The sequence below is a fragment of the Colius striatus genome, chromosome 10 (assembly GCF_028858725.1).
Source record: "Colius striatus isolate bColStr4 chromosome 10, bColStr4.1.hap1, whole genome shotgun sequence".
NCBI lineage: Eukaryota > Metazoa > Chordata > Aves > Coliiformes > Coliidae > Colius > Colius striatus.
The window spans coordinates 1,951,386-1,978,634 of NC_084768.1; the positions used below are offsets into that span (position 1 = coordinate 1,951,386).

Below are 27,249 nucleotides of genomic sequence, written 5' to 3' on the forward strand. Positions count from 1 at the left end.
TTACTGTTGCTCATCACTCTGCCCGGGTGCAGGACAACTGGCTTCGTATTTCTTCTTTAAGCCTTTCAAATATATACGCAAACTGTCTGGATCCAACCGAGAATTTCTGGCAGTCTGGACCAATCTCATTGCTAAATGGTACATAGCTCTCTCCCTCATCATGGCAGGAGTGCTCTTCTGCCTGTGCTGTTTTTAAAAACACAAACATGCATTAAACAATGAAATTAACTCTTTTCCGTTACGAAAATACCACTATTGGCTCTTTTCCAGCCTATTTCTAATCTCCTGCTTCTCAACTGTGTCATGGTTTGACATGACAGCCTTTTCTGGTAAGGGGGAAGGGGCTGTAAAGATGGCTCCTGTAAGAAGTTGCTTGCAACTCTCCCAGCTCTGAGCCAGACCCACTGCCGGGGCTGAGCCAAAGAGACGCCTCCACCATCACTTTGTAAGAAGAAGCTGGAAGAGGAGGTTTCTTCCTCCATCTTCTTCCTTCTTCTGCCCTTTCTTCTTCTTCTGGCTGCTGGTGGTGCAAGGAGTAGGAACAGTGAGAGAAACAACCATGTGGGCTCCAAGGTCAGTGATGAAAGGGAGGAGGTGTGCTGGAGCAGAGACTCCCCTGCATTCCATGGAGAGACCTGGTGAAGCTGAGATTTGTTTGCATTTCTTTAAAGACCCCACATCAGCAGCAGAGACTCATTTTGATAATGAGCCCGTATCAGGGGCAGAGACTCATGTTGCTAAAGCTGACCCCGGACCAGGGGCAGCGATTCACTTCATTAAAGGCCCCGAGCCAGGGACAGTGACTATGGCTGGAAGAGGCCGTGTCCCGAGGAAGGGACCCAATATCCACAGCTGTAACTGTGGGGAGGAACCCACGACAAAGCAGCTCATTCAACCTATGCCCAGAAGAGGCCTTGTCCCGAGAGAGGGACCCTGTAACTGCAGAAACTGCAGCCGTGGTGAAGAATCCACACCAGAGACATTCCCCAAGGGCTGTGTCCCGTGTGAGGGACTCTGTATGGGCAGAAGCCACAGCTGCTGGGAACAACCCACACCAGAGAAGTTCATTCAGGACTGTGTCTGGGGGGAGGGACCCCGTATTGGAGCAGGGGAAGAATGCCAGGAGTTGTCCTCATCTGAGAAGACAGAAGAGGCAGAGCCCATCTGTGAGAGACTGACCACATCCCCCACTCCCTGCCCCCCTGAGCCGCTGAGGGGAAGGAGGTAGAGATCTGGGGAGCAGTGAGCTGGGCCTGGGAAGAAAGGAGGGATGGGGGAGGGAGATCTTAAAGTGCTAGGTGTAATTTTCTCATCATCCTGCTCCCTTTTTGCTTTTATTCCATTCTGTTTCTTGTAGAATAAACTTTCCTCCTTTCCTCTCTCAGTCGAGCACTGGAGTCTGTTTTGCCCAGAATTGTAGTTGACCACGAGCCCTCCCTGCCCTTGTCTCCATCCACAACGACCTTGGTGATCTTTTTACTGCCGTTTCACTGGAGCCTCTGCCATCCTCACGAGGGTGGGGGTGAATGGGGGCACCGAGCGAGAGACTGTCGTGGTGCTGCTGTGCTGGCTGGGCCAAACCACGACAAGCTGGTACACCGACACTACCTCCAATGCTCCCTAAGGACTGTTTTGGGCTGTCACCTATCAGTGACCTTCAGCACAGTCTTTTGCAACTCGTTCCAGAAATCTGAATTTTCATGAAATCTATTTCCATACGAGCACAGGCAGCTGCGTATCCTCCCTCCTTTCAGGAACTGGAAATACATTTTAGTCTTATAAACACCATGAATATTGTTATTTTCTGCTACATACCAACATTTGTTTTGCAATGTGGCTTGTGATTTGCTTCGCATCCAGGATTAGGGATGATGGTAGGGAGGAAGCTTCTGCAGCTTTCAATCCTAAATATACAAAACACACATCAGGCTTGTTGATGTAATTTGTCCACCTAGCTTCCACAGTGTGAGCTGGAATCAACTTGGGCTGTTTTTAAGGGGAGAAGTTTTCATTTTTATTAAAATAAGTTCGAGGTACGTTTTCTCTTTGCTTTTTTTCACTTTTTGTTTTTAATAAACAATATGGGATTGAGAGTGTCCTGGTTTAGCAAGGAGCAGCTTCTGCTTGGTACCAGGGGGAGCGGGTTGCAGTGAAGACCCAGTAAAGAGTTTGTGGACTCTCCCCACCTCCGGCCCGGCTGGGCCAACCTGGCGCCTCTGCCAGCACTGTTTAGGGACGGGAATGTGAAGTGCTGGCAGGAGGTGTGAGAGTGATACAAGACCACGCGGACCTCACAGTCAGAGGAGGAAGGAAGAGGCACCAGACCAGAGACCCCTCTGCAAGCCGTGGTGAGAATGCAGCTGTGCCCCTGCAACCCCTGCAGGGCCATGGCAGGGCTGAGAGCCACCAGCAGCTCCGTGTGAGTGAGCCCGGACGGGCGAGGGACTGTGTGGGGAGGGGCCATGGCACAGGCCGTGCTGGAGCCTGCGGGCCCAGAGCAGCCCCACACGAGAGGCAGAGAGGAGTTGCAGCCTGTGGGATCAATGCGCGTGGGAGCAGCCCGGGCAGGGCTGTGTGTGTGTGAGGGACCCCAGGGACATGCAGGGAGGATGGGTGCGGAGCCCACCTGTCCTGAGGAGGGACAAAGGGCAGAAGCCATCAGGAATAGACTGACTGAAACCCCCACTCCCTGCCCCCTTGGGCCATGCAGTGGGGGAGGAGGTAAAAACCCCGGGATCAGGGCTCTGAGCCTGGGAAGAGGGGAGGAGTGAGGAGAAGGTGTTCTCAAAGGGCTGGTTGGACTCCTCATTGTTGTATTACTCTGTGTTGTTTTCTGGTTGTTATGTTTTGGTGTTTATGGTTTTGCTTTAGCTGGTGTTGCATTACATTATTTTGTGTTTTCTTCCCCAAGCCCAGCAGCCTGCTCTGTTTTGTCCTGAACCTTAAGCAGCAATTAAACTCTCCCTGCCCTTTGGCAATCCTCAGCCTCTTCAGTACTTGAGGCTAATCGTGGTCTTTTGTTCCCTGAGGGGCCTAAACCAGGACAGAGAGTTACAAAATTAAAAGTCTGCTCTGTTTTAATGCTATCTTTTAAGATGCACTTGCAAGTAAAGTTATTGCTGGCAATTCAGTAACTGGGCAGGATGAGGCACATTAGAAGTTGAAGGAGAAAACTGTCACAGTGGTGCTAACTTCCTTCTCTGGTTAGTTTTCCAATTTGGCAAGCTGGATGATACCAAGACTGTGCTAAACACCCTCCCTGTTATATCCAGACAACCGGTGGATATGGATGCCACATTCCAACTTCTCCTCTGTTGCCAGCGACCAAACTGCCAGATGCTCAAGGTAAGAAAGGAAGGGATTGGTTTTGATTTTACTTTTCCCACTGTCTGTGGCCCCAGCTGTTCTGAGGAGATTCTGTGCTTCATTGTGTGCTTTAATACTGTAGGGCTAAAAATGCAGAACAGTCAAGAAAAGTTCTTGCACTCTTTCATAGAATTAATTTGCCCCAGCAAGGGAAAGCCAAAGACACCAACACTGAGTTACCAAAGGTCTCCTGTTTTATAAGAATACTCTGTAAATGTACTGGAATAATCTACAGTCTGCAGTTACCACTACCTTGCAGACAGAATCTCGCAGAGCTAATTTCCTGTGGATTAAATGCCACCTAAATCAAGGAATCCACCTTGGAATCCAGTACATGGAAACGTACATATTTCTCTACGTCTTTATACATGTAGCTATGCCCTGCTGTCTCTTCATCATTTCTTTGTTCTGCCAATCTCTACTGTCCTCAGGGTCACTTATTACAAAGTTAGAAGAGAAATAAACCCATTTTCCTGAGAACCTCTCAAAATACCCTTAGGCATAAAATACACAGTAAAATTCCTGCCCCTTTTAAAAGAAACTCGGGTCCTTTTTGCTAATCAAAAAGGGACAAGCTACAGTTTCACTGACATATCATTACTATGGCAGATTGTAAAAGAGCTTTAAGTAACACCAACCTCAGCACTCACAGCTTTAAGTCTCTACAGAGCCTTCACGCGCTTCCCTAAGCAGAGATTAAATCAGCTCAGGTGTACTCAGAATGGCTCACCTCACCTCACTGAAATGGAGGCGAATCAAGCAGACACGGAAACTACTCAAATTTGGGGGTTTTCACTACAAAATGTCATGTAAGCCCATAGCACCTCAAACTACTACCTCACTACATAGCTCCTTCAAACATAGAAGTACTTGGAACGTATATAGACCTGCAGCTGCTTCTCTAAGAGGCAGATGCAAACTCGGCAGAAATCTGTCAGCCAGGAAAACACCAGATGCCTAATAAACGAAACAGCATCCAATATAATCTTTACTAAAGACAGTGTAGAATCCATTACCGTAGTTCTTTTCCTCTGTATATCCTTTAGAGAGTGTGTAAGTGTAAGTAATTTTCTCCCTGTTTCCAGCACTGCTTCTGACATGTTGCACTTCAAAGTGGTAATTTTCCACATTGGGATATACAGCATCTATATGACACAGTTCCAGGAAATGTGTAGCAAACAATGTAAATGCCTAAATGAGGAAACAAGAAAGAAAATGTTTTTAGGAAATGATCCTGGAATAAGTTACAATAACTAAGAAAATTGAAGTGATCTCACAGATGTCTGGGTTTTCCTCCAAAACAGCAAAAAGCTGTCTTTACAGTAACAAAGTAAAATCTTTAAGTGACAAGTTCTACCAGTGACAAGGACATCTTTTCCAACTGAGGGTTCTCTCACTCCTTTCTCAATAGAAGGAAAAGAATACCAGGAGTAACAGGAGACCCGTAATACTTACAAAATTCGGCTAGTATTGAGTTATTGTCAAATAGTTGCTTTAACACTCTCTAGGAACATCACCAAAAGTAGAGGTTACAGAAAATATTGGAGCTTTTTCAAACTAGACCACACAAGTACTTTGAATAAACTCTAATGAGAAACTAAACACCTACACACTTACTTCAGAAAGCTGTCAACAACACCTGAGGTTAATCACATAACTAGTAATAAGAAGAGAAACGTGCAACGCACCTAAAAATTGTATTAGAAATAGTGTGGCAACAGGCCTGTTGTGATGAGTGGCTGAGGGAACTGAGGGTTAGTCTGGAGACAAAGAGGCTGAGATCTTATCACTCTCTGCAGCTGCCTGTAGGAAGGCTGCTGTGAGGTAAAGGTTAGTCCCCCAAGTGACAAGACAAGAGGACATGGCCTCAGGTTGCGCCAGGCGAAGTTCAGACTGGGTATCACGAAAGGTTTATTCACCAGAAGGGTTATCAAGCTCCGGTACAGGCTGCCTGGTGCAGTCCCCATCCCTGGAGGGATTCCAAAACACGTGATGCTGAGGGATGTGGTTTAGTGGTGGCCATTGCAGTGCTGCCTAACGGTTGGACCTGCTTTGGCAGGGAGGTTGTACTGGATGATCTCTAAAGGTCCCTTCCAGTCCCTACCATTCTGTGATCCTATGACAACACACCAAAGTTGTAGCTACTGCTGAGCAGCGGCAAGGCCTTTCCTTCTCACCCTATCCCGTCTGTGAGCAGCTGGGGGTGTAAAAGGAGCAGGGAGGGGACACAGCCAGGACAGCCGACCCCAGCTGACCCCAGGAACATCCCACAGCTGCGGAGAAGAAGGACAAAGGAGGAATGTTCAGACTTTGTCTTCCCAAGTCAGGACGAAGGCCTGCTGTCCTGGGGATGGCTGAACACCTGCCTGCTGACAGGAAGCAGTGGATGAATTCCTTGTTTAGCTTTGCTCGCACACACAGCTTTCCTTTGCCTGTTAAACTGTCTTTATCTCAGACCACAAGTTTTCTCGCTTTTAGCCTTTCAGTTCTCTCCCCCATCCCACGGCAGCAGAGTAAGTGCATGGCTGCACGGTGTTTAACCCCTATTGGGGTTAAATCACAACAAAGAGTGAACAGAAGTGCAATTTATGTCAGCAGTTTTGCTCTACCCCCGTAATTCTTGGTGTCTACCAGTTACAAAAAACGATCACATTTAGGCAAGACATGATATCGGTTTGTAGACATGGGCACATCCTGTATTTATTTTCACTATGACAAAATGATTCTGAGGTTCCATTATTTTTTCAGAACAGAATTACCTTTAAATTCAACAGATATTCACAGGCAGCATAACAAAGGCCAATACCTTCTTCAGCACTGGTACCTCTTCCAAGTTCATCAATTATGATGAGCGATTTGTCATTAGCATTTTGTATGATGTATGTTATCTAGGAAAATATTTGATGTGTTATCATTCCCATAAACACATTTTTACAAAGCCCTGTTAGGAATACTGCTGCTGTTAGGAATACTTTGTGTTATTCAGACAACTTTAAAATCTTGTCAGAGCCATGAATTTTACCTTTTCACAGCTTTCAAAACACTGATCACACAACTTGTATTGCAGCACTTCTTTCCACTGAACAGATAACTTTACCTCAAAATCCTACCAGTTTGTGAGAGGGAATTGAGAGGGCTTAGGCTCCTACAAATAAGTGTAAGAAATAACAAAACGTTGAAACTACTGCCCACCAGAGCACTTATATCTACTTGTATTGGGATACATTTTATTTAAGCTATGCCTGGTTTTCTGTGGTTTATCATCAAGGTAACAGATGAAAGCTGAATTTTTAACTGCTTTTCAAAGCACACCCTTTCAGTGGAAATACAATAGTACAATTTCTAACAGCTTAACAGTAAAAATGGGCCTGGGACCCTGCATTAGCTGTGGTTAGTACCTCTTTCATTTCCATCATGAATGTCGATGCATTGGTTTCCAAGTCATCATCCATACCTATTCTGGTAAAAATTTGCTCAGCAATTCGAAAAGAACAGTACTCTGCTGGGACATAAGAACCTACAAAACAAGGGAAATACAAGATTTCTCATATCAGTGAGACAAATGGCAATCTGCCTAAATGTGTCCGGGGCTGAGGAAAAAAATCAGTTTTACAGCTGGTCTTTATGCACTGTAGAGAATGCATCTTATAGCTTCATATGACTATGAATGTGGGCAGCAGGTCGAGGGACGTTCTTCTCCCCCTCTACTCTGTCCTGGTGAGGCCTCATCTGGAGTCCTGTGTCCAGTTCTGGGCTACTCAGCTCAAGAGGGACAGGGAACTGCTGGAGAGAGGCCAGTGCAGGGACACCAGGATGATCAAGGGTACAGAACATCTTTTATACGCAGAAAGACTGCGGAACCTGGGGCTGTTTAGTCTGTAGGAGACTGAGGGGGGATCTTATTAACATTTATAAATATCTAAAGGGTGGGTGTCAGGAGGTTGGGACATCCCTCTTTTCTATAGTAGCCAGCAACAGGACAAGGGGTGATGGGATGAAGCTGGAACACAAACAGTTCCACTTAACATAAGAAAACACTATTCCACTGTGAGGGTGAGGGAGCCCTGGCACAGGCTGCCCAGGGGAGTTGTGGAGGCTCCTTCCTTGGAGGGCTTCAAGACCCACCTGGACATGTTCCTGTGTGACCTGATCTAGGTGACCCTGCTTCTGCAGGGGAGTTGGACTGGATGATCTCTAAAGGTCCCTTCCAACCCCCATCATTCTGTGATTCTATGTTCTGTCAATACTTTATACAGAAAAAATCACCCTACAGATACCATAACTAAAGAAGCTTATCAGTAAAACTCTAAGGAATTGTATGCCTGAAGCTGTGTGTCAGTCTAAAGGAATATGGAAATGAGAATAAACACTAGGATTAATTTACACTAATCCGAAGGAATCTTAGTTTCCTAAACAAACGATTATATTGCCTTTGGCAGGCTTTGAGGCTTATTAGTGCCAAAACACTTTACAGTCTCCTTTATTTATATTACACCCCTGTTTCCGAGACCAATCCCTGAAGAACTTGCCGTTGTTGGAGATTGGACCCATAAACACACGGTAGACAAATTTTCTTCTCCACTGCTAAACAGTTTCATCTTAGTAGAGTTAAGGTCAGCCTATTAAGGTGTCTGTCCACTGCTAACAGACTTATCTTTAATGTAAAGATGAGACATTCCTGAGTATAGGGATGAGTTTCAGTTAGACTTCACAAATATTTGTTTCACTTTTAAAATTTCAGTGACAGAACCTTCCAGTATTTATTAGTCCTTTAATTTGAGATAGCTGACTGTTAATTCTACTTGGCTGCTTGCACGTTTCTCTACATAGGTGAGGTACGTGCATTCATCACGTTCATCTGTTCCTTTTGGATGACTAATACAGACATAGCCCAATGGGCATACTTTGAGGACACTCACTATAAATCCAGCATAAGGTACAAGATTGGGTTAAAGTGTTCCAGTGGATTAAAGCATACAGCTGTGCCTTTCCTAAAGACAGACTGAGGAGGCTTCCAGATGCACATACAAGGCCCCAGAAATGTCCAATGGCAGATCCAAAACCTTGCAGTGGCCTCCATCAGCAACACAAGAGCTAGTAGGAACAAACAGACTAAAAATTACTTATTACTATTTAGGCAGAATCTTATTCTAGGAGTAAAGTCATTCGACTTCATATAGATTTTGAATTAGGAAAAAATACCCGTGCTGCAGAAGATTATGGTACACTCTGACTCACCAATCTGTGCCATAATCTGACAGAGAGCAATCTGCTTTAGGTATGTTGATTTCCCACTCATATTTGGTCCTGTAATAATGATGAAATTGCTACCTTCTGTCAGATACGTGTTGTTAGACACTGGTTTTTCCACAGCTATCTTTTCAAGAATTGGATGCCATCCCTGCTTGATCGCTAAAGTATCCGTAAATTCTGGACGAACTAAATAAGACAAAGGACACAAACCATTGCAGCGTCAGTATGGAAACCTTTATGTTGTGAAACTGGCATGTTTTGAAATAAAGTCATTTTTGCAGAGCAGAAGTCAAACTCCGTGGTCCTGAATCCCTGGTACTTACTTTCCTGTAGTGAGCACGACTAACGTGCAGCACTTGGGAAGAATTACCAGCCACTTTCAGGAATAGATTCTGCTTGTCATTCAAACCTTCATGATGTGTTATTACAAAAAGAACCTCGTAACTAACACTTTGTTTCCACGTGGACATTCTGTGTTTGTGTCCTGCAGTAAGTAGGGTTGGACTCCAGTAATAACTAAAAAGAGTGGAACTTGAAAAGGATTTAAACTAGAAAACCTGAGAGACAGTTTCCTAGCTAATGTGTTTTTAATTATTTGTATACTGTTATGAACACATGCAGTACATGAGGCATGGACTCTTGCGACTACTACATATGTACCTTATTACATAAGCACAGGAACAGGGAGGCAGCATTCCTTCTGTTATGTTTTATCATATTGATTATTCAGGTGTACACTATGTATACATGGATCCATTTGATACTGTGGGACTATCTGTATCTATCTCTATCAGAATACAGGTCGTTTCTGAACCTAATCTGCACGCCTCCTCTCTGTCCACCTCAGTGACAGTTCCCCGGGGTAACAAGGAAATGTTTTATTTTATGGTTTACTTAAATGGAGCAGCCTTGAAGAAAGGAGTGTCAAAGTAGTTTTTGGGGTTTAAACTAGTTACCTGGTGTAGGCTTTAGTCACTTGATGATTTGGGTAATAAGAGTTGAGTGACAAAGGGGACTGAAAGCACAAAGTCCATTTCTTTTCGTGCCTGGCTGTGCGAACCGCAGGCGTAGGTTTATGGGAGAAGCTAAGTGATTTTGGTCTTATTATTACTGCTGAAGAAAACTCATGCTCTGATTCATTTGGCAGGAAAAGGTTGTGATGCCTCAAGCATTATCAGTTACTGTTCAGTTACATATCAATTCCTGTGCTATGACTGGAACCATCAGCACACGAAGACTCACAGTCCATGCTGCAAAGTAAACCGATCCTGCTCATGAACTGGAACTTAACGTTGCAGCATCAGCAATGATGAACTAATATGTCTCCTGAGGTGGCTTCCAGACCCAACTTAGGATCTAGACTGTATCATATTGTAGGTAGGTCTCAGCTCAGCATTACTGGAAGGCAATGCGCTCTACATAGCAGAATTGGACTAAGCAAGAAGGCAAGTACATGATCCTGGATTCCTCAGAAGACACAACTTCCAAAAATGTCTAAAAGTGCTACAGAAATGGAATCAGATGAACAAAGGTAAGCTACATGTTTTGGTTTAAGTATATACTTGACGTTGATGTGCTTATATTACCTTGTGCCCTTTCAGAACAGAAATGTAAACCCAAAATGTTCATGGACTTACAGCTTTTCAATAGAACATGCTTAAGCTGGCTACCTTGAGAAGATTATCTGTAAAGGCTTACAGCAGCTAAATGTCAGAATGTAATTTCAATAAATGAGAACAGAAAGAATATTAGCACAAGACTGGAAAGGACAGACCAGAGACATTCACCTAAAGCCTACTGAGACCCAGAAAAATAAATGTTGTTGCCTTAGCAATTGGAGAGCCAGACAAAACAGCCTGGATATCCTTTGACTGGAAGGCCTTTATCTGGCCAGTGATGGAATCAAAGAAGGAACTTACCATAATCAGAAAGAGTGCAGGCATGGGCAAATGAAAGCAGCATATCCAGCATTGACACAATGTCAGACAGCTTGTATAGGCAATGTATGTGTTGATAGATTTCATTCAGGAGTTTACACACTATTCTGAAATAAGACATTGATTTAGTTGCTGCACAGTACAGTCACTTCATACGACTTGCACAAATATAGCAAGCTAATAACATTCCTACTGCATACATTAAGATATGCTGTTAGACCGACCCCCACCTTGCCACAACCTCCTGTCAGGAAGCTGCAGACAGCAAGAATGTTGTCCTTCCAGACTACACATCCCCAGTGCCTTCAGCTGCTCCCCATCAGACTTGTGCTCCAGCCCCTTCCCCAGCTCTGCTGCCCAGCTCTGGCCATGCTCCAGCCCCTCAGTGACCCTCTGGAAGTGAGGGGCCCAACACTGAACACAGCCCTTGAGCTGCATGCTCACCAGGACCCGGCACAGGGGAACAATCTCTGCCCTGGGCCTGCTGCCACACTAGTGTTGATAAAAGTCAGGATGCTGTTGGCCTTTTCTGCCACCTGGGCACACTGCCAGCTCATATTCAGGTAGCTGTTGACCAACACCGCCACATGGTTCACTGAGTCATTTCATGTAGATAAACCACCCATAACAGTTTAATACATAAAAGTGTCACCCTAATTAATAAATGACTGTATATTTGCAATTACAATTAATATGTTACACAGTTCCGGTGGGTTATTTTGTCTCAGGAAGTACATTTGATCGGTGTAGCTTTGGATCATTTCTGTTAAGTAGCCCTACCTTCACAGAAAGTTAGCTTTAACAACGTGTCATTAGCTGTTATTTGGACAAAATAAATGTACTTAGCAAATGTTAAATAGTTTTAAATGGTCTTACAAGTAGGTCATGTGATATATTTCTCTCAGGGACTCCTGACATCTTTCATTCATTTTTATTAAATCAGCTGAAGTGAAGCTGTATGTGTTTTTCATTTTAGTGACCTACAGAGAATTCAAACCAACAATAAGAACTTGCCATGTTATCAGAAACAGTTTCTAAAAAGCAAACTGGGGCCAATATTAGGTAAAAAAAGCAGACAAAATAATGCCTGGTTTCATTTTTGTCATGTAAGTTGTTATGAAAAATCCATATAAGAGAATGCAGCTGTCAGTCAATTATACAATTCTATAATTACACACAACATAATTGCACATAATTGAATATTTCTGACTATATTAACTAGAAATAGGGCAGTTATAAAAACATACCAATTACACCTTCATTTGCTTCTACACATCTTCACTGAAATTATCTTACTTGTTGCTTAAACTACTGTAAAATGTGTACTTCACTCATGTTATACATTTTATATACATTAAATATACAAATACTTATGCACAAAGGTACAGATACTTTTGTAAATTCTGAAGGAAGCTGGCCATTCGGTAACGCTGAACAATCAACAGTCATCTGGATAAAAAATCCACGAGCAGAGCTGAAACTTGTTTTCATTGGTAGGTTGTACTTTTCTGCCAGTTGTGTTATCATACCTACATATCAGAAATAAAAGATTTGATCCAAATTCCATACATTCATGTGCATACACACACATACACGTCTGCATTGGTACAAAGATGCGTACTGTTGATGTGATTACAGGTGTTGAATGTGTCAGGCATGTAACATGACAAAACCCTTAGACGTGAGTCTCCAGGGAGTTACTGGAGTAACGTATTAACGAAACAAATCTGGATGCATAAAGCTCTTGGGGAAAACAAATCCAGTGGAGAATCTGATAAATTCATGTGTTCTTTAAAGAGAATGAATACATTTGACCAACTCCCAAGTGGCCAACTACTGAAAGGCAAGTTTGCTCAAGAACTTTCCGTCAGTACCTAACCAGAAGACAGAACATTAACTCTCAGTTTTTAATCAGTTCATGATTCTAAGCAGTCTTTGTTCCCCAGACTGAGGGCAATACTTTACACTTGTAAATACCCCCCTTATATCCATCTTGTTCCTAGCTGAGAAGATTATGTAGAAAACTTAGATGATAGAAGAACACATACTGTTAAATCATGGGAATTCTAAATACTGCAAAGAGGGTAATAGCGTGATACTCCTGTGAAATGAAAGGTTAGGGTAACTCAGTGGTGTTCATTTCACTAAGCTCATCCACTCTTCCAACTACTCACAATGTAGACTAGCAACTTAGGATACAGAAGCATAGAATGATTTGGGTTGGAAAGGACCTTTAAAGACCATCTAGACCACCACACCCCCATCCCCACCACAGGCCGGGACATCTTTCACTAATGATCTAAGTTGCTCTAAGCAGCATTCAACTTCACCTTTAATAGTTCCAGTGATGGGGCATCCACAACTTCTCTGGGAAACCCGTTCCACATCTGATCATCATAACAAAGTTCTTTGTTACGTCCAATCTAAATCTCTTTCATCTAAAAGCCACTGCCCCTTGCCCTGTCAGTACAGGTCCTGGTTCAATATACTTTGAACTCCAAATAAATAAGAGTCTTGGTTTAGAAATACCTGCTATGTCATCGACAATTTCTGTGTATGTTCTGCGAGCTATGTCAAGGAATTCATTGATGTTAGGCTTAACAGCATAGCACTTCTGGGTCCTCATATTCAGACATCCTTTTGTGTACCTTGTATCATCATTAATCACAGTTGTAATCTTTTCAAGTATAATTCCAAATCTGCAATATTAATTGTATCACTAATTAGCTAATTAATACTTCACGGTTTTTATTTGCAATACTATCCCAAAATTAAGAGTTAAAACCAAACGCTAAATTCCATGTTCATTTTTGCCTCAGAATGCAGCAAGGCTATACCCAAGTCTGACCAAAGCTATTATTCAGATCCTTGGGAGACATAAATTATTTCGCAAATATACAGGCAACGGTTCGTTTTTGCATGATTATGGGGACTACTTCTGTCTTTTCAGAATTACTTCTAGTGGAGTACAGTTCATGATCAACTGCAGTATCACAGTGACCTTTCTGGTTTGCTATTTTCCCTGCACTTGTTTGTTGGCTGAAAATTAGAATCGGCTTTTAGGCAAAGAAATTGAGCTATGCTTGTAACTACAAATAAGGAAAGACACAACATCTTTATTCTTAACAGACATTCTGAAGAAAGGTGAGAGTTTAAAACATATGAGCTAAATTATGATGCTAAATACCTTTTATCTTCAAGAGAACTGTAGTAAGCCTTTAGCAGTGGTGTGTTACAGCTTCTTAAAGCAGCCTGTACATGATGAAAATATGGACATGGAGAGTTACTTCTTTTTGTGGCCCTTCTAAAGGACTGAAAGTTCTTAGATAATCTCTTTCTGAGGAGTATTAGACTAAAATGTATCTGTTCAGCTGCATGAAGAGTTATCAGGCTATGTTGGCAGTACTGTGCTCTGAAAGACTAAATTATTCTTTTGACTCAATGATCCTCATCAGTCTCTTCCAACTTGAGATATTTTGTTCTGTATTCTATGAAATTTAACAAACTGCACTGTATAAAGATAAGGACAAGGTGGTCTGTACCTCAGTAAAAAAAAAAATTACAGAGACAGCTTACCTTTAGAGGCTCCACAAGTTCTAGAGTATGCTTCAGGTAGATTAAATTAGTTATTTTTGACTCAGCAGTTTTAACCTGTTGAAAAATTTTAGAAATATTGGAGGTGTTTGTCTGCCTGTTCAAAAAAGTACTTAAGAACTAGCAGAACTCACACTATTAGCTGTCAATAGGTTTATACTTTTAATGAAAATTGCTGAAACACTTTATAAACTCACCTTGACAACTGCAATGTCCAATTGCATAAAAAAATGTTGACCTAAACGTTACGCTGCCTACTGTGACAGTTTGCCCATCAGTAGCTATTTTCACTGTCTTCACTGACGATGACTGACTCTGAGAACACTCTGCTAACCCAAGCCATGAAAACTTTCAATCTCCTATGCACACATAGCTCTACAGAAGCTCTGTATGGCATGTAGACTCTTCCAAGGCAATTACATTATGCATTATACTTAGGAAGCATAGCCCTTTTCATACCTGATCTTAAACACAACATGACCCGATCTGTATGACAGATTTATACCCTTAAATACCTGCCCATGTAATTAAAAAGAAAAAAGCAGTAAAATATTTTAAAAACTTGCTTACAATAATGATTGCCCTTTAAAATGTTCTGTCCACATATACATTCTAACCAATGAACAGCTATGATGAAGGATTTTACTGCTGATGTGTACTGCATGCTACTGCAACTCTTTCATCTGCACTTCATTTTGGTCGCCTTGTAAGGTGTTTGATTTAAATTAACAGATAAGAGCAGGGCACTCTTTTCATCTGCAAGACAGGGCCCTGAGAAAATGAGTAATCAATTCCCTGATACATTACTCTTCCTTACATTCAAAGGTTAACAGAGAAGTATGGGTTAAGTTGGAAACCAGACACAGCAAGGACTTCCATACAGTATGCATAACCTAGATATCTATTTCTGTGCTTAAGACATAAGGTTCTCTGCTTATCAGAGCAGCCAGCACGAGGGAAACTTGTGGCTCATGTGGTACTGCTTATGCTGTGCAAGTGAGTACATTGTTTTCTGTCAACTGGTTGTCTACCAGAAGAAACACTAAAATCCTGCATGAAAAAGCTGCGCTTAGCTCATACAACATTTGTGTCTTGGAAACTAACAGGCAAGCCCCATTTCTGGCTTTGTACATTTACATAATTGACTTTGTAACTTGTAGCAATGTACCTGGAGGAAAATGGACATGTGTCCACCCAGACTTTGGTTATATGAGACCATAAGCTGCATTAGGCTCAGACACAGGCCTCGGACACAGGCCTCAGATGCAGGCCTCTGACTTTGGCTATTTCAGACAGTGAACAGTGAGCCTAAAGAATAATCAAGGACGAGTTGCTTATGAGAATGTAGATATGAAGGCAGCTGTGTCTGGGAAAAAAACTATGTAAGCTTAGAATAGAAATTAGATAAAGAAGGAATTAGGTAAAGGAATATAGAAATTCCTACTATCAAGATATTAACACAGTTAAGCTTAACAAATAGCATTTTGCTATTAGGCACGTGAACAGAGCATGATAGACTGAGCTATCCACTCAGAATAGAGTGCATCATGTATTTAGAAAAGAATAACATATATAATGTGACTGAATGCTAAAATAAACGGCTTCTGCATGGATCATATGGGTCTGATGCGTGGTCCGTGAATCCTGTCCTGCAAGGTGGTCTCGACAGTAACTGAACACTGACTAAAGGTTATCTGTATCGTAGCTAGAACTGAGCAAAGACAGAGTGCTTCTTGAGAACCTTTTTAAAAATACCCTTTTTAGGCAATAAAGACTAATTTCTATTGATTTCTACTACATTGAAACTAAGAAATCATTTAATTTCTAGCAAGAAAGACAATCTTGTTCAGGCTATTAAAATTGTATTAACCTCAAAAAATAAGAGACTAAATTTCTATTACACATTGATGCTGCTGTGGAGAAAATATCACATTTATACATTGCATGTTACAGCCAGGTAACTGATCATCTGAGGTGTACTTCGAAACGTACCGTATCCTGCTTTGGAATTTGTACCAAAACTGAAAGTAGTTGTTCTGTATCCAGGAATTTTGAGATAACTATCAAACAAAAGCAAACAGATCAAAAGTTGAGCTGAAAGTGTAATAAGATTTTTTCTTTAAATGCATACAACTAGTTAGTGATACTTACACTAAACTTTTCCTTTCATTCTATCTTCAAAAACTATTTGGCAGGGAAAAAAACAGGCTAAAAATAGCCATCTAAATTATTTTGGCAGTACTCTGGTTAATAAACCAAAGCACAAAGTAATTACTGTACAAGTAGACACCCAATTCAGCAATAATAATTATTGTGACAAATCATTCTCTTGTGATGAAGATTAAGATGATGTGATCCAGCTTCAGGTGGACTTACACTCTGGTATTTTTTTTACAATTGTCTGCATTACGTTTTACAAAGCAACAAAAGCAGTATGTATACACAAGTATCACACCAGTGATGCCCTGATTTGTTTTTAACATTATGTATATAGTGCATATCTAGACATGGAGATCATAGAATCACAGAATGGTAGGGGTTGGAAGGGACCTTTAGAGATCATCCAGTCCAACTCCCCTGCAGAAGCAGGGTCACCTAGATCAGGTCACACAGGAATGTGTCCAGGCGGGTCTTGAGGACCTCCAAGGAAGGAGCCACCACAACCTCCCTGGGCAGCCTGTGCCAGGGCTCCCTCACTCTCACAGTGCAATAGTTTTTTCTTATGTTTAAGTGGAAATTTTTGTGTTCCAGCTTCATCCCATCACCCCTTGTCCTGTTACTAGCTACTATAGAAAAGAGGGATGTCCCAACCTCCTGACACCCACCCTTTAGATATTTATACATGTCAATAAGATCCCCCCTCAGCCTCCTCTTCTCCAGACTAAACAACCCCAGTTCCCACAGCCTTTCCTCATATGAAAGATGTTCCATTCCCCTGATCATCTTGGTGGCCCTGCGCTGGACTCTCTGCAGCACTTCCCTGTCCCTCTTGAGCTGAGGAGCCCAAAACTGGACACAGGACTCCAGATGAGGCCTCACCAGGGCAGAGCAGAGGGGGAGAAGAACCTCCCTCACCCTGCTGGCGACACTCTTCTTGATGCATCCCAGGATGCCATTGGCTTCTTGCCCACGAGGGCACATTGCTGGCTCATATTTAGTTTATTATCAACCAGGACTCCCAGGTCTCTCTCTGCAGAGCTGCTCTGCAGCAGTTCGACCCCCAGCCTGTCCTAGTGCGTGGGGTTGTTCCTTCCCAGATGCAGGACTCTGCCCTTGTCCTTGTTGAACCTCAGGAGGTTCCTCTCTGCCCAACTCTCCAGCCGGTCGAGATCCCGCTGAATGGCAGCACAGCCTCTGGGGAATCAGCCAGTGCTCCCAGTTTGGTGCCAGCAGGGAACTTGCTGAGGGTCCCTCTGTCTCCTCATCCAGGTGGTTGATGAACATGTTGAACAAGACTGGCCCCAGATCCCATCCCTGTGGAACTCCATCAGCCACAGGCCTCCAACTCGACTCTGTGCCATTGATCCCCACCCTCTGGGCTCTGTCATTCAGCCACCTCTTCATCCACCTCACTGTCCACTCATCCAAGCCACACTGCCTGAGCCAAAGTGACATACTGAGATAAAGTGACAAGCTCAGCTTCTTCAAAAAAGCTATTAACTCATTTTTACCTACCTTATCATAGAAATTCACTTTTCTTAGCATAATACTTGAGGAAAATGTCACTATCATAATAAAGACTAGGTATCTGCTAGGTGTCACATGAGCAAGCATTTAAAAACTGCTTTTCAAACACATTGAGTCACACTGCATACTTTCCTAGATTAGAAAAAGTGTTTAAGAAGATATATGATACTATGTATTAAAAAAACCCTAGTACCTGCTTGAAGACCAAAAAAGAGCTCCTCATCCTGGAGTAATTCCTGAACACAGTCCAGTCTCGTCTTAATTGTTTCAGCATCAACTAGTGGCTCCAGGATATTGGATCTAAGTCTTCGACTTCCACCTGGAGTTTTAGTGTAGTTTAGGACACCAAAAAGTGTGTGACCGTTCCTTTGAAAGGAAACCAGACAGGAAGAATACACTCACAAAGATAAAGACAGTAAATACCAACTGACATTTTCAGATAAGAAGAGTATTCTACAAGTGTGAGGCTTGCTTTTGGGATGCTTAGCACCACTGTTGGCTGTTATATGGATTACAGCAGTTTAGGAAGTCAGGTAATTTAATATACTATTAGGCCTCATTATATCATTTTCCAAACCACAGAAATACATTTGTACTCAGTATTTTCCTCATTTTTTGTAGCAGTATTCCATTCCCACTGCAGTGGTGCAGCTGACATTTTTCCTCAACTTCCTCAGGACAATTGATTTGGTCAAAGATGTCTCTGCCCACAGCAGAGAGGTTGGAACTAGATGATGTTTAAAGGTTCCTTGCAATCCAAGCCACTCTATGGCATTCTGTGGCATCACTCCAAGTGGAAAGCTTTTATGAGTTAACACTTGGAGAGTGAAGAATCTCCAGGCTCTCCTTTTTTATGTCAAGGTGATGAATGAACTTCTAAACAGAGGTGTATCTCAGAACCTGGCAGGCAGCACAGTGCAAGTTCCAGGTCTTTCCCTTTCTCAGAAGGGTAACAGTCTTGAGAAGTTAAGCCTTGCAGCTTCTTCTGCTTATAAAGCAAGCAAATCCTGGTGAGGAAGTGCTCCAAGCATTGTTTTCACCGTGGAGAACTACCATGCAATCAAGTACCATCCTACCATCATTATAGAAATCACCTTGTTTGCCGCTATTCCTTAGAGATAAGGGAAAACAAAACAACTTTCAAGCCTGATTGTTTATCTTGTGTAAAATGAATGCAATCCAGGCATTTTAATCCAACATAAACAACTGCTTGTGGAAATGCTGCCTTCCTGTATTTCACAATCTGTGAAATTTTGCATCATTGACCCATTTGAATACAATATAGACACAATTAACTTGCAAGATTTCCTATGCTCGAGGATGTTGTGCTAAATTGTATTGCTTTTCCCTGTCCAAATAGATTTCTTAAAAACTCTGAATGGTATCAAAGTTCTGTCACAGAGAAATAAATACCGTGGTCAGCTCTCTGACACAAACATCAAAGAAACTTGGTGAAATACAACTGTATAAAGTGTAATTTGTAAACTTAAGTATTCTTACCGAGAATCTCTGTTGTTAACTACTAGTTCAAGATTTTGTGCCGATGATGAATCTATCATAGCTGTTTTCTCACTCCCCTGGAAATGCACCTTGAGAGACTTAGGAGCATAAACTGAATTCTGAATAAATTCAACATATTTTAGCAAAGCTGCAGCAGCTGCCAGACAGTAATACCTTGGAAAGAAACAATTTCTAATGAATGTTGAATAGTGTTATTTAAATATCACACATTCAAGCAGTGCACTTACAGAAACCTCATTTACTCTTCTGCTTGATAACTACTCTATTGATACCACTGAAGAAATAGTACGTTTTAAATATGCACTAACCCATGGATAGTGCATATATATTTCTATATGCATGTAAATCACATGTTCCAGAACATTTGAGTCTCTGTACTCTTGACACTCGACAATAAATAGCTAGTATTGTGAACATAGATATTTCAGCAGTTACACGTGACCTAAAATGAAGACCCAAGCCACGGCTTTGCTAAGCCCTTCTAACTTCTGCAGTAAGCCATCAAGTTGTGTATTAAGTATGTATAAAACTTATCTAGACATGGTATGGTTTTTCTTATCTAAACATACTTTGATTGAACTTCCATGACAATGGTGCTGAACTCAGATGCACACAATTGTTCTATGTATTCCAGACCCTTTGTTTCATTGAAGTATTTTCTTTGGACAGTTGTAAAAGTCACATTCTGTGAAGATGGGGAGAAAAGCAAATAGCTTTTAAAGTTACAGAGAATTTTTGTTCAGACAGACTTTTCTATTTTTCTGGTAATTTGTGTTTCCAGGAAGATCTATCATTTGGTTCAGCAATCTGTCTTTGTAGCAGTACTCAATCTAGCTTATTAGCACAGGTAAGACAAACTGTTGTGCCTCATCTTTCCTCCTCTGGTATTGACTACACACAAAAAGCCTCATACTACTGTTGTGAGCAAATTAACCCAGGCTTTTTTGTGGAGGTTGCTTTTCGACCCAAAAACTAGTGACTTCTGAATTCTGAATTTAACCTGGATTTGTTTCAAATTAATGACCTTTTGAGAAGAGTTATTTTCACGCTAGCATCAATGCACCTATTCAAGCTCTAGTTTTCTCTTGCCAAGGTTTAAGCCCAAGGGATCTTTATCAAGCCTTTATGCCAGAAAAAGAGGAACAAGGTCAGGCAATAGAACAGGATGCATGAAGAAGCCATCAGCAGTTCAGACATGGAAGCAACTGAAGTAATAATTAACAATTTATTTTAAAAGTTCTGAGGCTTTAACACTCATAAATTACATATACTAGTCCATTTCACCCTCCTTTACCCTACCAGTGCTCCTTCTCCTATTCCATGATACATTAGCCCCATTTGTCAGGTTGAGAAAGCAAAGAAGGAGCAAAGGAAAATGCTTGATCTTTTAATCTCTGAATCTTTCCTGCATTTATATCGCTCAAATTATTTCAGTGCTACAAATTCAAAACATTCAGTTTTATTCAGTAATGCAATCATCTCTGTAATTGTCAGGACTAGAACTAGCAGCATCAGAGTTGCATTTAGATTATTATTTATCATGGTAAAATTAGGCCTGAAAATCATAGGAAACAAAAAAATCTGCCTGCGTTTAAGGTTTTAGAAGAAAAGTCTGAAATAAGTAATCATACAAATGTAAGCTACAAGAACCCTAAAACAGGGAATGAAATTTAAGATCTTACCTTGAAATGTTCTGTTATCAGACTAAACAATTTTGTTGTGTTCCCTGCATCACAAGCAGTGTTTGACATTATTATTTCTAGTGGTGTTAAAATCTTGAGTTTAGTAATAACCTGAATACCAAGAAGAAGAATTAAATGAAAATCCACATATCTGAAATAATTTACATGACAATGAACCAGCAAGAATACTTATGCTTTAAAAGCCACAGTTCCAGTTCTGTAAATAAAGACCAGATTTTCTGGTGCCTTCTAGACTAAGTCAAATTTACCTGTATTCATAGGTACAAATATGCATAAATACACACCAAACTAAATAAAAATACTACTACTACTACTAATATAGAGGTATGTGTTCTCTGTGAAACATAGACACATGCTTGTCATCAAAGTAGAGAGAAAAATACAAAGCTATATCCAATGGCTATGATGGCAGGAGCAAGCTCTCACGGCCCATCATATTTGACAATCATTAGGAATACTTTTCCAGAGGCATCACAGTTAAAAGCAAACCTTGAGGAACTTCAAGAATATGGGAAAACCTCACTGAGTTCATGTACCAAATGTTCAAAACTAAAAGGATGCACAAGAAAAGGAAAACACAATTAGCTTGTAGAACTGTAGTCTTATCATTTTTTTAATTACATGGGACTTTCTTTTTTTTCTTGGTAAAAGCAAATGTTCTTCACTTTGAAACCTTTAAGTGAATTGTTACTCACATTGCCACATCATCTTTCGTCTTTATCTAACATCTGAGACACACTAAAGATAACAACAGCCCCTTCAACACTGCACGTTTTCTACAACTTGTTACTTTCATTTTTGAGAAATTTTTTGTCCTGGTTTAGCAAGGAGCAGCTTTTGCTTGGTACCAGGGGGAGTGGGTTGCAGAGAAGACCCGGTAAAGAGTTTGTGGACTCTCCCCCAGCTCATGGGCTCACACCCACCTCCGGCCCGGCTGGGCCAACCTGGCGCCTCTGCCAGCACTGTTTAGGGACGGGAATGTGAAGTGCTGGCAGGAGGTGTGAGAGTGATACAAGATGGAGGTGACCACGCGGACCCCACAGTCAGAGAAGGAGGAAGGAAGGAGAAGCACCAGACCAGAGACCCCTCTGCAAGCCGTGGTGAGTATGCAGCTGTGCCCCTGCAACCCCTGCAGGGCCATGGCAGGGCTGAGAGCCACCAGCAGCTCCGTGTGAGTGAGCCCGGACGGGCGAGGGACTGTGTGAGGAGGGGCCATGGCACAGGCCGTGCTGGAGCCTGCGGGCCCAGAGCAGCCCCACACGAGAGGCAGAGACGAGCTGCAGCCTGTGGGATCAATGCGCGTGGGAGCAGCCCGGGCAGGGCTGTGTGTGTGTGAGGGACCCCAGGGACATACAGGGAGGATGGGTGCGGAGCCCACCTGTCCTGAGGAGGGACAAAGGGCAGAAGCCATCAGGAATAGACTGACTGAAACCCCCCTCCCTGCCCCTCTGGGCTGTTCAAGGGGGGAGGAGGTAAAAACCCCGGGATCAGGGCTCTGAGCCTGGGAAGAGGGGAGGAGTGGGGAGAAGGTGTTCTGAAAGGGCTGGTTGGACTCTTCATTGTTGTACCACTCTGTGTTGTTTTCTGGTTGTTATGTTTTGGGGTTTATGGTTTTGCTTTAGTTGGTGTTGCAGTAAATTTTCTGTTTTCTTCCCCAAGCCCAGCAGCCTGCTCTGTTTGGTCCTGGATCTTCAGCGGCAATTAAGCTCTCCCTGCCTTTTGGCAATCCTCAGGTCTTTGGTACTTGAGGCTAATCGTGGTCTTTTGGTCCCTGATGGGCCTAAACCACTAAATTTCTAAAAATTATTTTCTCATCAATCATAAACATTTTAAGAAAGTCACAATATTTAGCCTGTAAGGGATACAACAATTAACTATGCAACAATACCTTGGCATAAGTTGTATTGTCTGCAAATTGTGATAATATCATCTCAGGACTTTTTAAGTCAATACTAGCCATTCCTACTTCACCTCTGGCAAGGCCTCTTCCTTCTACTACAGCTACAATAACTGATGCAACAGAATTGGCAGAGACTGCAGATGAGGACGTAACTGTAAAACAGTGGCATATATTCACTGATGAGCCACTACTTTACATTGACAGGATCATACTTAGACATTCCAAGTGAAATACGTGGTTACATTCTCACATCCATGGAAAGCCCTTTCAACTTACCAAACTTAGCCAAAAACTTAAGATCTGGTTGCTGAATTCCTTCTTTGCAATATCACACAAGACAAGGCACGCTTTCCCAATTATGAACACCATATTCTTACATTAAAAGACTAACTGAATACATTCATTTAAGACTGTCAGAACTAATCACATTTCTGCAGCAAGTGAAAATATCGTTTCTGAGCCACTGTCTCTGTACAAAAAAGATGTTCAGCGCATGACAAAAGGCATAGCTACCGTTAAACATTTGCCATAATAAAACTCAAAACGATGCACAGCTATTACTGAAACTTAAAATCAGGTGAATTCATTGCAGAGAGATACTGCAAGTTTATATTCCACTAGAAGCACAACTATCATCAAGATGGCTCAGATCTTGTCAAGTTAGGGAAAACAAATCTTTTACATGTTTATACATATTTCATAAGATTTTCTGCTGTTAAACTATTTTACAGTATATACACCTATGGTACTTTTGAGACCAAATCATTGGATTTTCATTTTGGTGGGTTTTTTTAAAACACATTTTTATAATCTTAAAAATGGTTTGGATTAAATATATCTTTGGTACAACTTCTCAGTCAATCTGGAAATTCCCTCTGTAATCTGCATCTTCTTTTTAGCTGAAAGCCAAACAAAATCTTAAAGTAGCTGAACAGATTCTTCACTTAATCCTTCCCATATTCACTTAAATGTTCAGAAGAGATGCTATTAGTAAGAAAAATAGTTGCATATGGAAGGCATGCCCAGGTTTCACTTTCAAAACCACCTGAACAGTACTGGATTTTGATAGTGTAGACGTGTTTACTGATCTCAAACACCAGTAAATTTTCTCTCTCTCAACTTTTGAAATGTCTGAATTCTGCCTACATTGATAATTTATACATGAATGTAAAGTAAGTGACAAGAGGTTGCAACACCAAAACATCTATGCAGTATCTAAGGTAGGATTTTCCCCTCTGGGTACATCTTTCATAGGCAGGCATGCCCTTTAGTACAAAACACATGATGCTTTGTGGTTTGGATATATTTCAGTATCTTACTGTATCACATTAAAAAATAAAGTGCATTTAATAAAATAATGTTAGAAATGTAGACAGGACTATTTGCTTTTCGAGCTGTTTATCTGACCTGAATATCCCATCAGAGGTGTATGGCTTCTGCAAGCAGATCTGCTAGAGGAGAGGGGTGTTTTTCCGATCCATGTGTTATTCAGGCCTCGCACAGAAGAGGAACTTGTGAGATTCCACACACTAGCATTTTCTACACAAGAACTTTTATCTCCAAAATACGATTCTGGGGGTGGAAAGGAAACTGACTTTTGGAAACAGACACATTACATTGTATATCACAGAATGGTAGGGGTTGGAAGGGACCTCTAGAGATCATCTGTTTCAATCTGCCTGCTAAAGAAAAAAGATTTCATCAGTTTTTGTTCACAAAGCAATGTATAAATACACAACTTAGAAAAATGTCTCTTTCTTACAGGAAATAGAGATATCCAAGCAATAAGCTTTAATGTCACTCTATAAAAGCTCTCCAAAGTAAAAAATGAAATAAAATGTCTATTTTGAAAACAAGCTTGGTTGGTTTCCACAATGACATTACTTGCAGCATCAGTAATAATCCTTGTTTACTTTACTGGTCTGGAATAAAACAACAGCAGCCAGTGTACAACGGGCAAGCTCATATACTAACAAATTCGAGACTTATGAAAGAACCTTGTCAGTTCTGTCTCATGTTTGCCCATTAGTTGTAAAATCTCTGAGACTGCATGTGTTTGTGAGTTTCTTTTAAAGGCTGAGCATTCTTTTTTTAAAAAAACAAAAGGACAATATAAGAAAATAAGGAACCATGCTCAAAAACTCCTCCACTTGAGAATGATCTCATTTTGAGTTTATGGGGGGCTCAGCTCTCAGAATCACGCAATATTCTGGAACTTGTTTATTATCTGCAGTTTCTTTTACAAATGTGTCTTAAGATTTATGTACATTAAGTCCTGAAAAATCTCTTTTTCTCTGTTCTTTAGTTTCAATAAATTATTTCTTTTACTTATTTCCAGTTCTCTTGAGATGACTATTACAAACAATGTAACATCCTTAATCTAAGCTTGGATAATTGCTTCAAGACAAAAAAATACATTAAGATATAACAGAGTTTTTCCACTTACAAATTACAAGATTTCAAGTATTAAGAGATATGCAATCTCAAATGATTCTGTTCCTTCCATTACACTGTATTGGGTTTGTGTGGCAAGGTTTTGGTAGAGAGGAGACTACTGGGGTGGCTTCTGTGAGAAGCTGCTAGGAGCTTCCCCTGTGTGTGACACAGCCAAAGCCAGCCAGATCTCTAGCAGATCTCAGGTTGACTGTCAGGACTTGTGACCCCATGGGGCACCCACACTGCAGCATTATCCTCTGTCCAGTTTATGAGGGGAAGTGATAGAATGGTGTTTGTGAGCACCTGGTACTCAGACAGGGTTAAATCATCACCTTTTTTGAGGGGGAGGAGGGGGGGAGGTTAAATCTTAGAAAACTCTGACAGTTGACAGAAAAAATTACTAGTTCAGACTAACTGTTCTTTAAAGAGTGGGGAAATCAGCAGTGCCATGCATATAAATGACTTCTAAAAATTGCATTCCCTTAGCTTTTGGCACAAGCTCACTCAGAAGTTTGTCAGAAGAGACTGCTCTTATCTTGGAATGTACTGAATCTGGCATAAGTTGGGGGAAAATGTCATTTTAAAGATCAGATGAACCAAACTGTCTACACATATTTTTAAAAAATGAACATTTAACAAGAACTCAAGCTAGTTGTTTCATTGGCTGGTTTTGGAGATTATGTTAGGATTCATGACTGATCACGTACATTACTCAAAACCATGCTACCTTCCTCTCAATTTGTGCACAATGGAAATGTATGTACTTTAGAATGCATTTCTGCAAGTGTTAAAAGACTTCCCACTTCCTTTTACAGTTTTTCTACTGAAAGACATACAATTTTAATCATTTTTTTCAGCTTGCCAAGATGGGATGCCTGGTGGGAGAAGTATTATGACTGAGTTGATGCACACATGGTTCGGTATGTGTCATTGTTGGTCTCATCTTCAAGGGGCTGCCAGGAGACTGGTGTAAGCAGTGGCTTTTACATAAAGGATGGCAAGCGGCCATAGTGTTGCGTTTTGGGACCACAACATTCTTAGAACGCATCAAGGATAACAGTACTCAAAACTATTGCAAAGGTCGGGATAAAAAAACCCTACGCAACCCAAAACTCCCTAAATCATGGGAATGATGCAACAAAAAAAGCCAAACACAAACCCAAAACCCATAACCAACTGAGCTGTGCTGATTGAACCTGGCTGGGAACTCAGATACTACTGCCTAAAAAGGTGAAATAAAGTTTGATTTAAAGAAGAGTGAGGAATGCCCGCCCTTGTTCTGAAAGACAATCCCCCCCCAAAAAAGAGGTTCCCAAGACAAAGAGATGCTGCTGTCCCTTCTCAGTACAACCACAGCTCGTAAGAGCTTTTGACAGCTCTGTCGAAGCCCGACCCAAGCAAAGAGGGCAGGAGGAGAAAATAAAGGGATGAAGGCTCGGCCAAAGATATCAACACCTCACCTCCTGGTCCAGAAACGGGCGGCTTCCCCATGCTGCCGCTGGCCGAGCGGCTGGGAGCGAGGCCTTCGCCGCTGGAGCTGCCGGGCCCCGGCCCGCCGCTGGAGCTGCAGCCGGTACTGTCCGTCGTGCTGCGCGGCGTCTGCAGCAGCCCCAACGTGTAGCGGGCCGTCCGCTCCCCTCGCCCGCTCGGCCCCGACGTGGAGGAGTCGCGGCCCGTGTAGGACTCGGAGGCGGCGGAGGCGGGCGCCCGGCTACACGCGCCGGCCATGGCGCCGGCCCGAGCTCCGCGGCAGTGGCGCCTCAGAGCGGCGGCACGCGCGGCCCCTCACCCCGCGGCGCCCGGCGGGAGCGGGCGGGTGGGCCGCGGCGGGAGCGGGGGCGCCGTCAGCAAC

General features: G+C 42.1%; 1 protein-coding gene across 1 annotated transcript; it reads right to left on the reverse strand.

Moving 5' to 3' along the window:
- Nucleotides 1–27,125, reverse strand: MSH4 (mutS homolog 4). Its single transcript, XM_062003974.1, has 16 exons — nucleotides 26,858–27,125; nucleotides 24,369–24,533; nucleotides 22,950–23,113; nucleotides 21,041–21,151; nucleotides 19,928–20,043; nucleotides 19,338–19,511; nucleotides 18,031–18,203; nucleotides 11,949–12,085; nucleotides 11,433–11,536; nucleotides 10,539–10,663; nucleotides 8,605–8,805; nucleotides 6,765–6,883; nucleotides 6,126–6,254; nucleotides 4,383–4,557; nucleotides 1,816–1,904; nucleotides 1–186 (listed from the first exon to the last, which is right to left on the reverse strand). Exons 1-16 carry the CDS (start codon nucleotides 27,123–27,125, stop codon nucleotides 1–3), a joined length of 2,436 nt encoding a protein of 811 aa, XP_061859958.1.
- Between the last annotated feature and the right edge of the window lie 124 nt (nucleotides 27,126–27,249).

Coding starts and splice junctions, on each gene's coding strand:
- MSH4 (XM_062003974.1), bottom strand. CDS start 27,125: ATGGCCGGCGCGTGTAGCCGGGCGCCCGCCTCCGCCGCCTCCGAGTCC. Junction 24,534..26,857: donor GCCCGTTTCTGGACCAGGAG/GTGAGGTGTTGA, acceptor TTCCACCCCCAG/AATCGTATTTTGGAGATAAA. Junction 19,512..19,927: donor GTCATGGAAGTTCAATCAAA/GTATGTTTAGAT, acceptor TTTCTTTCCAAG/GTATTACTGTCTGGCAGCTG.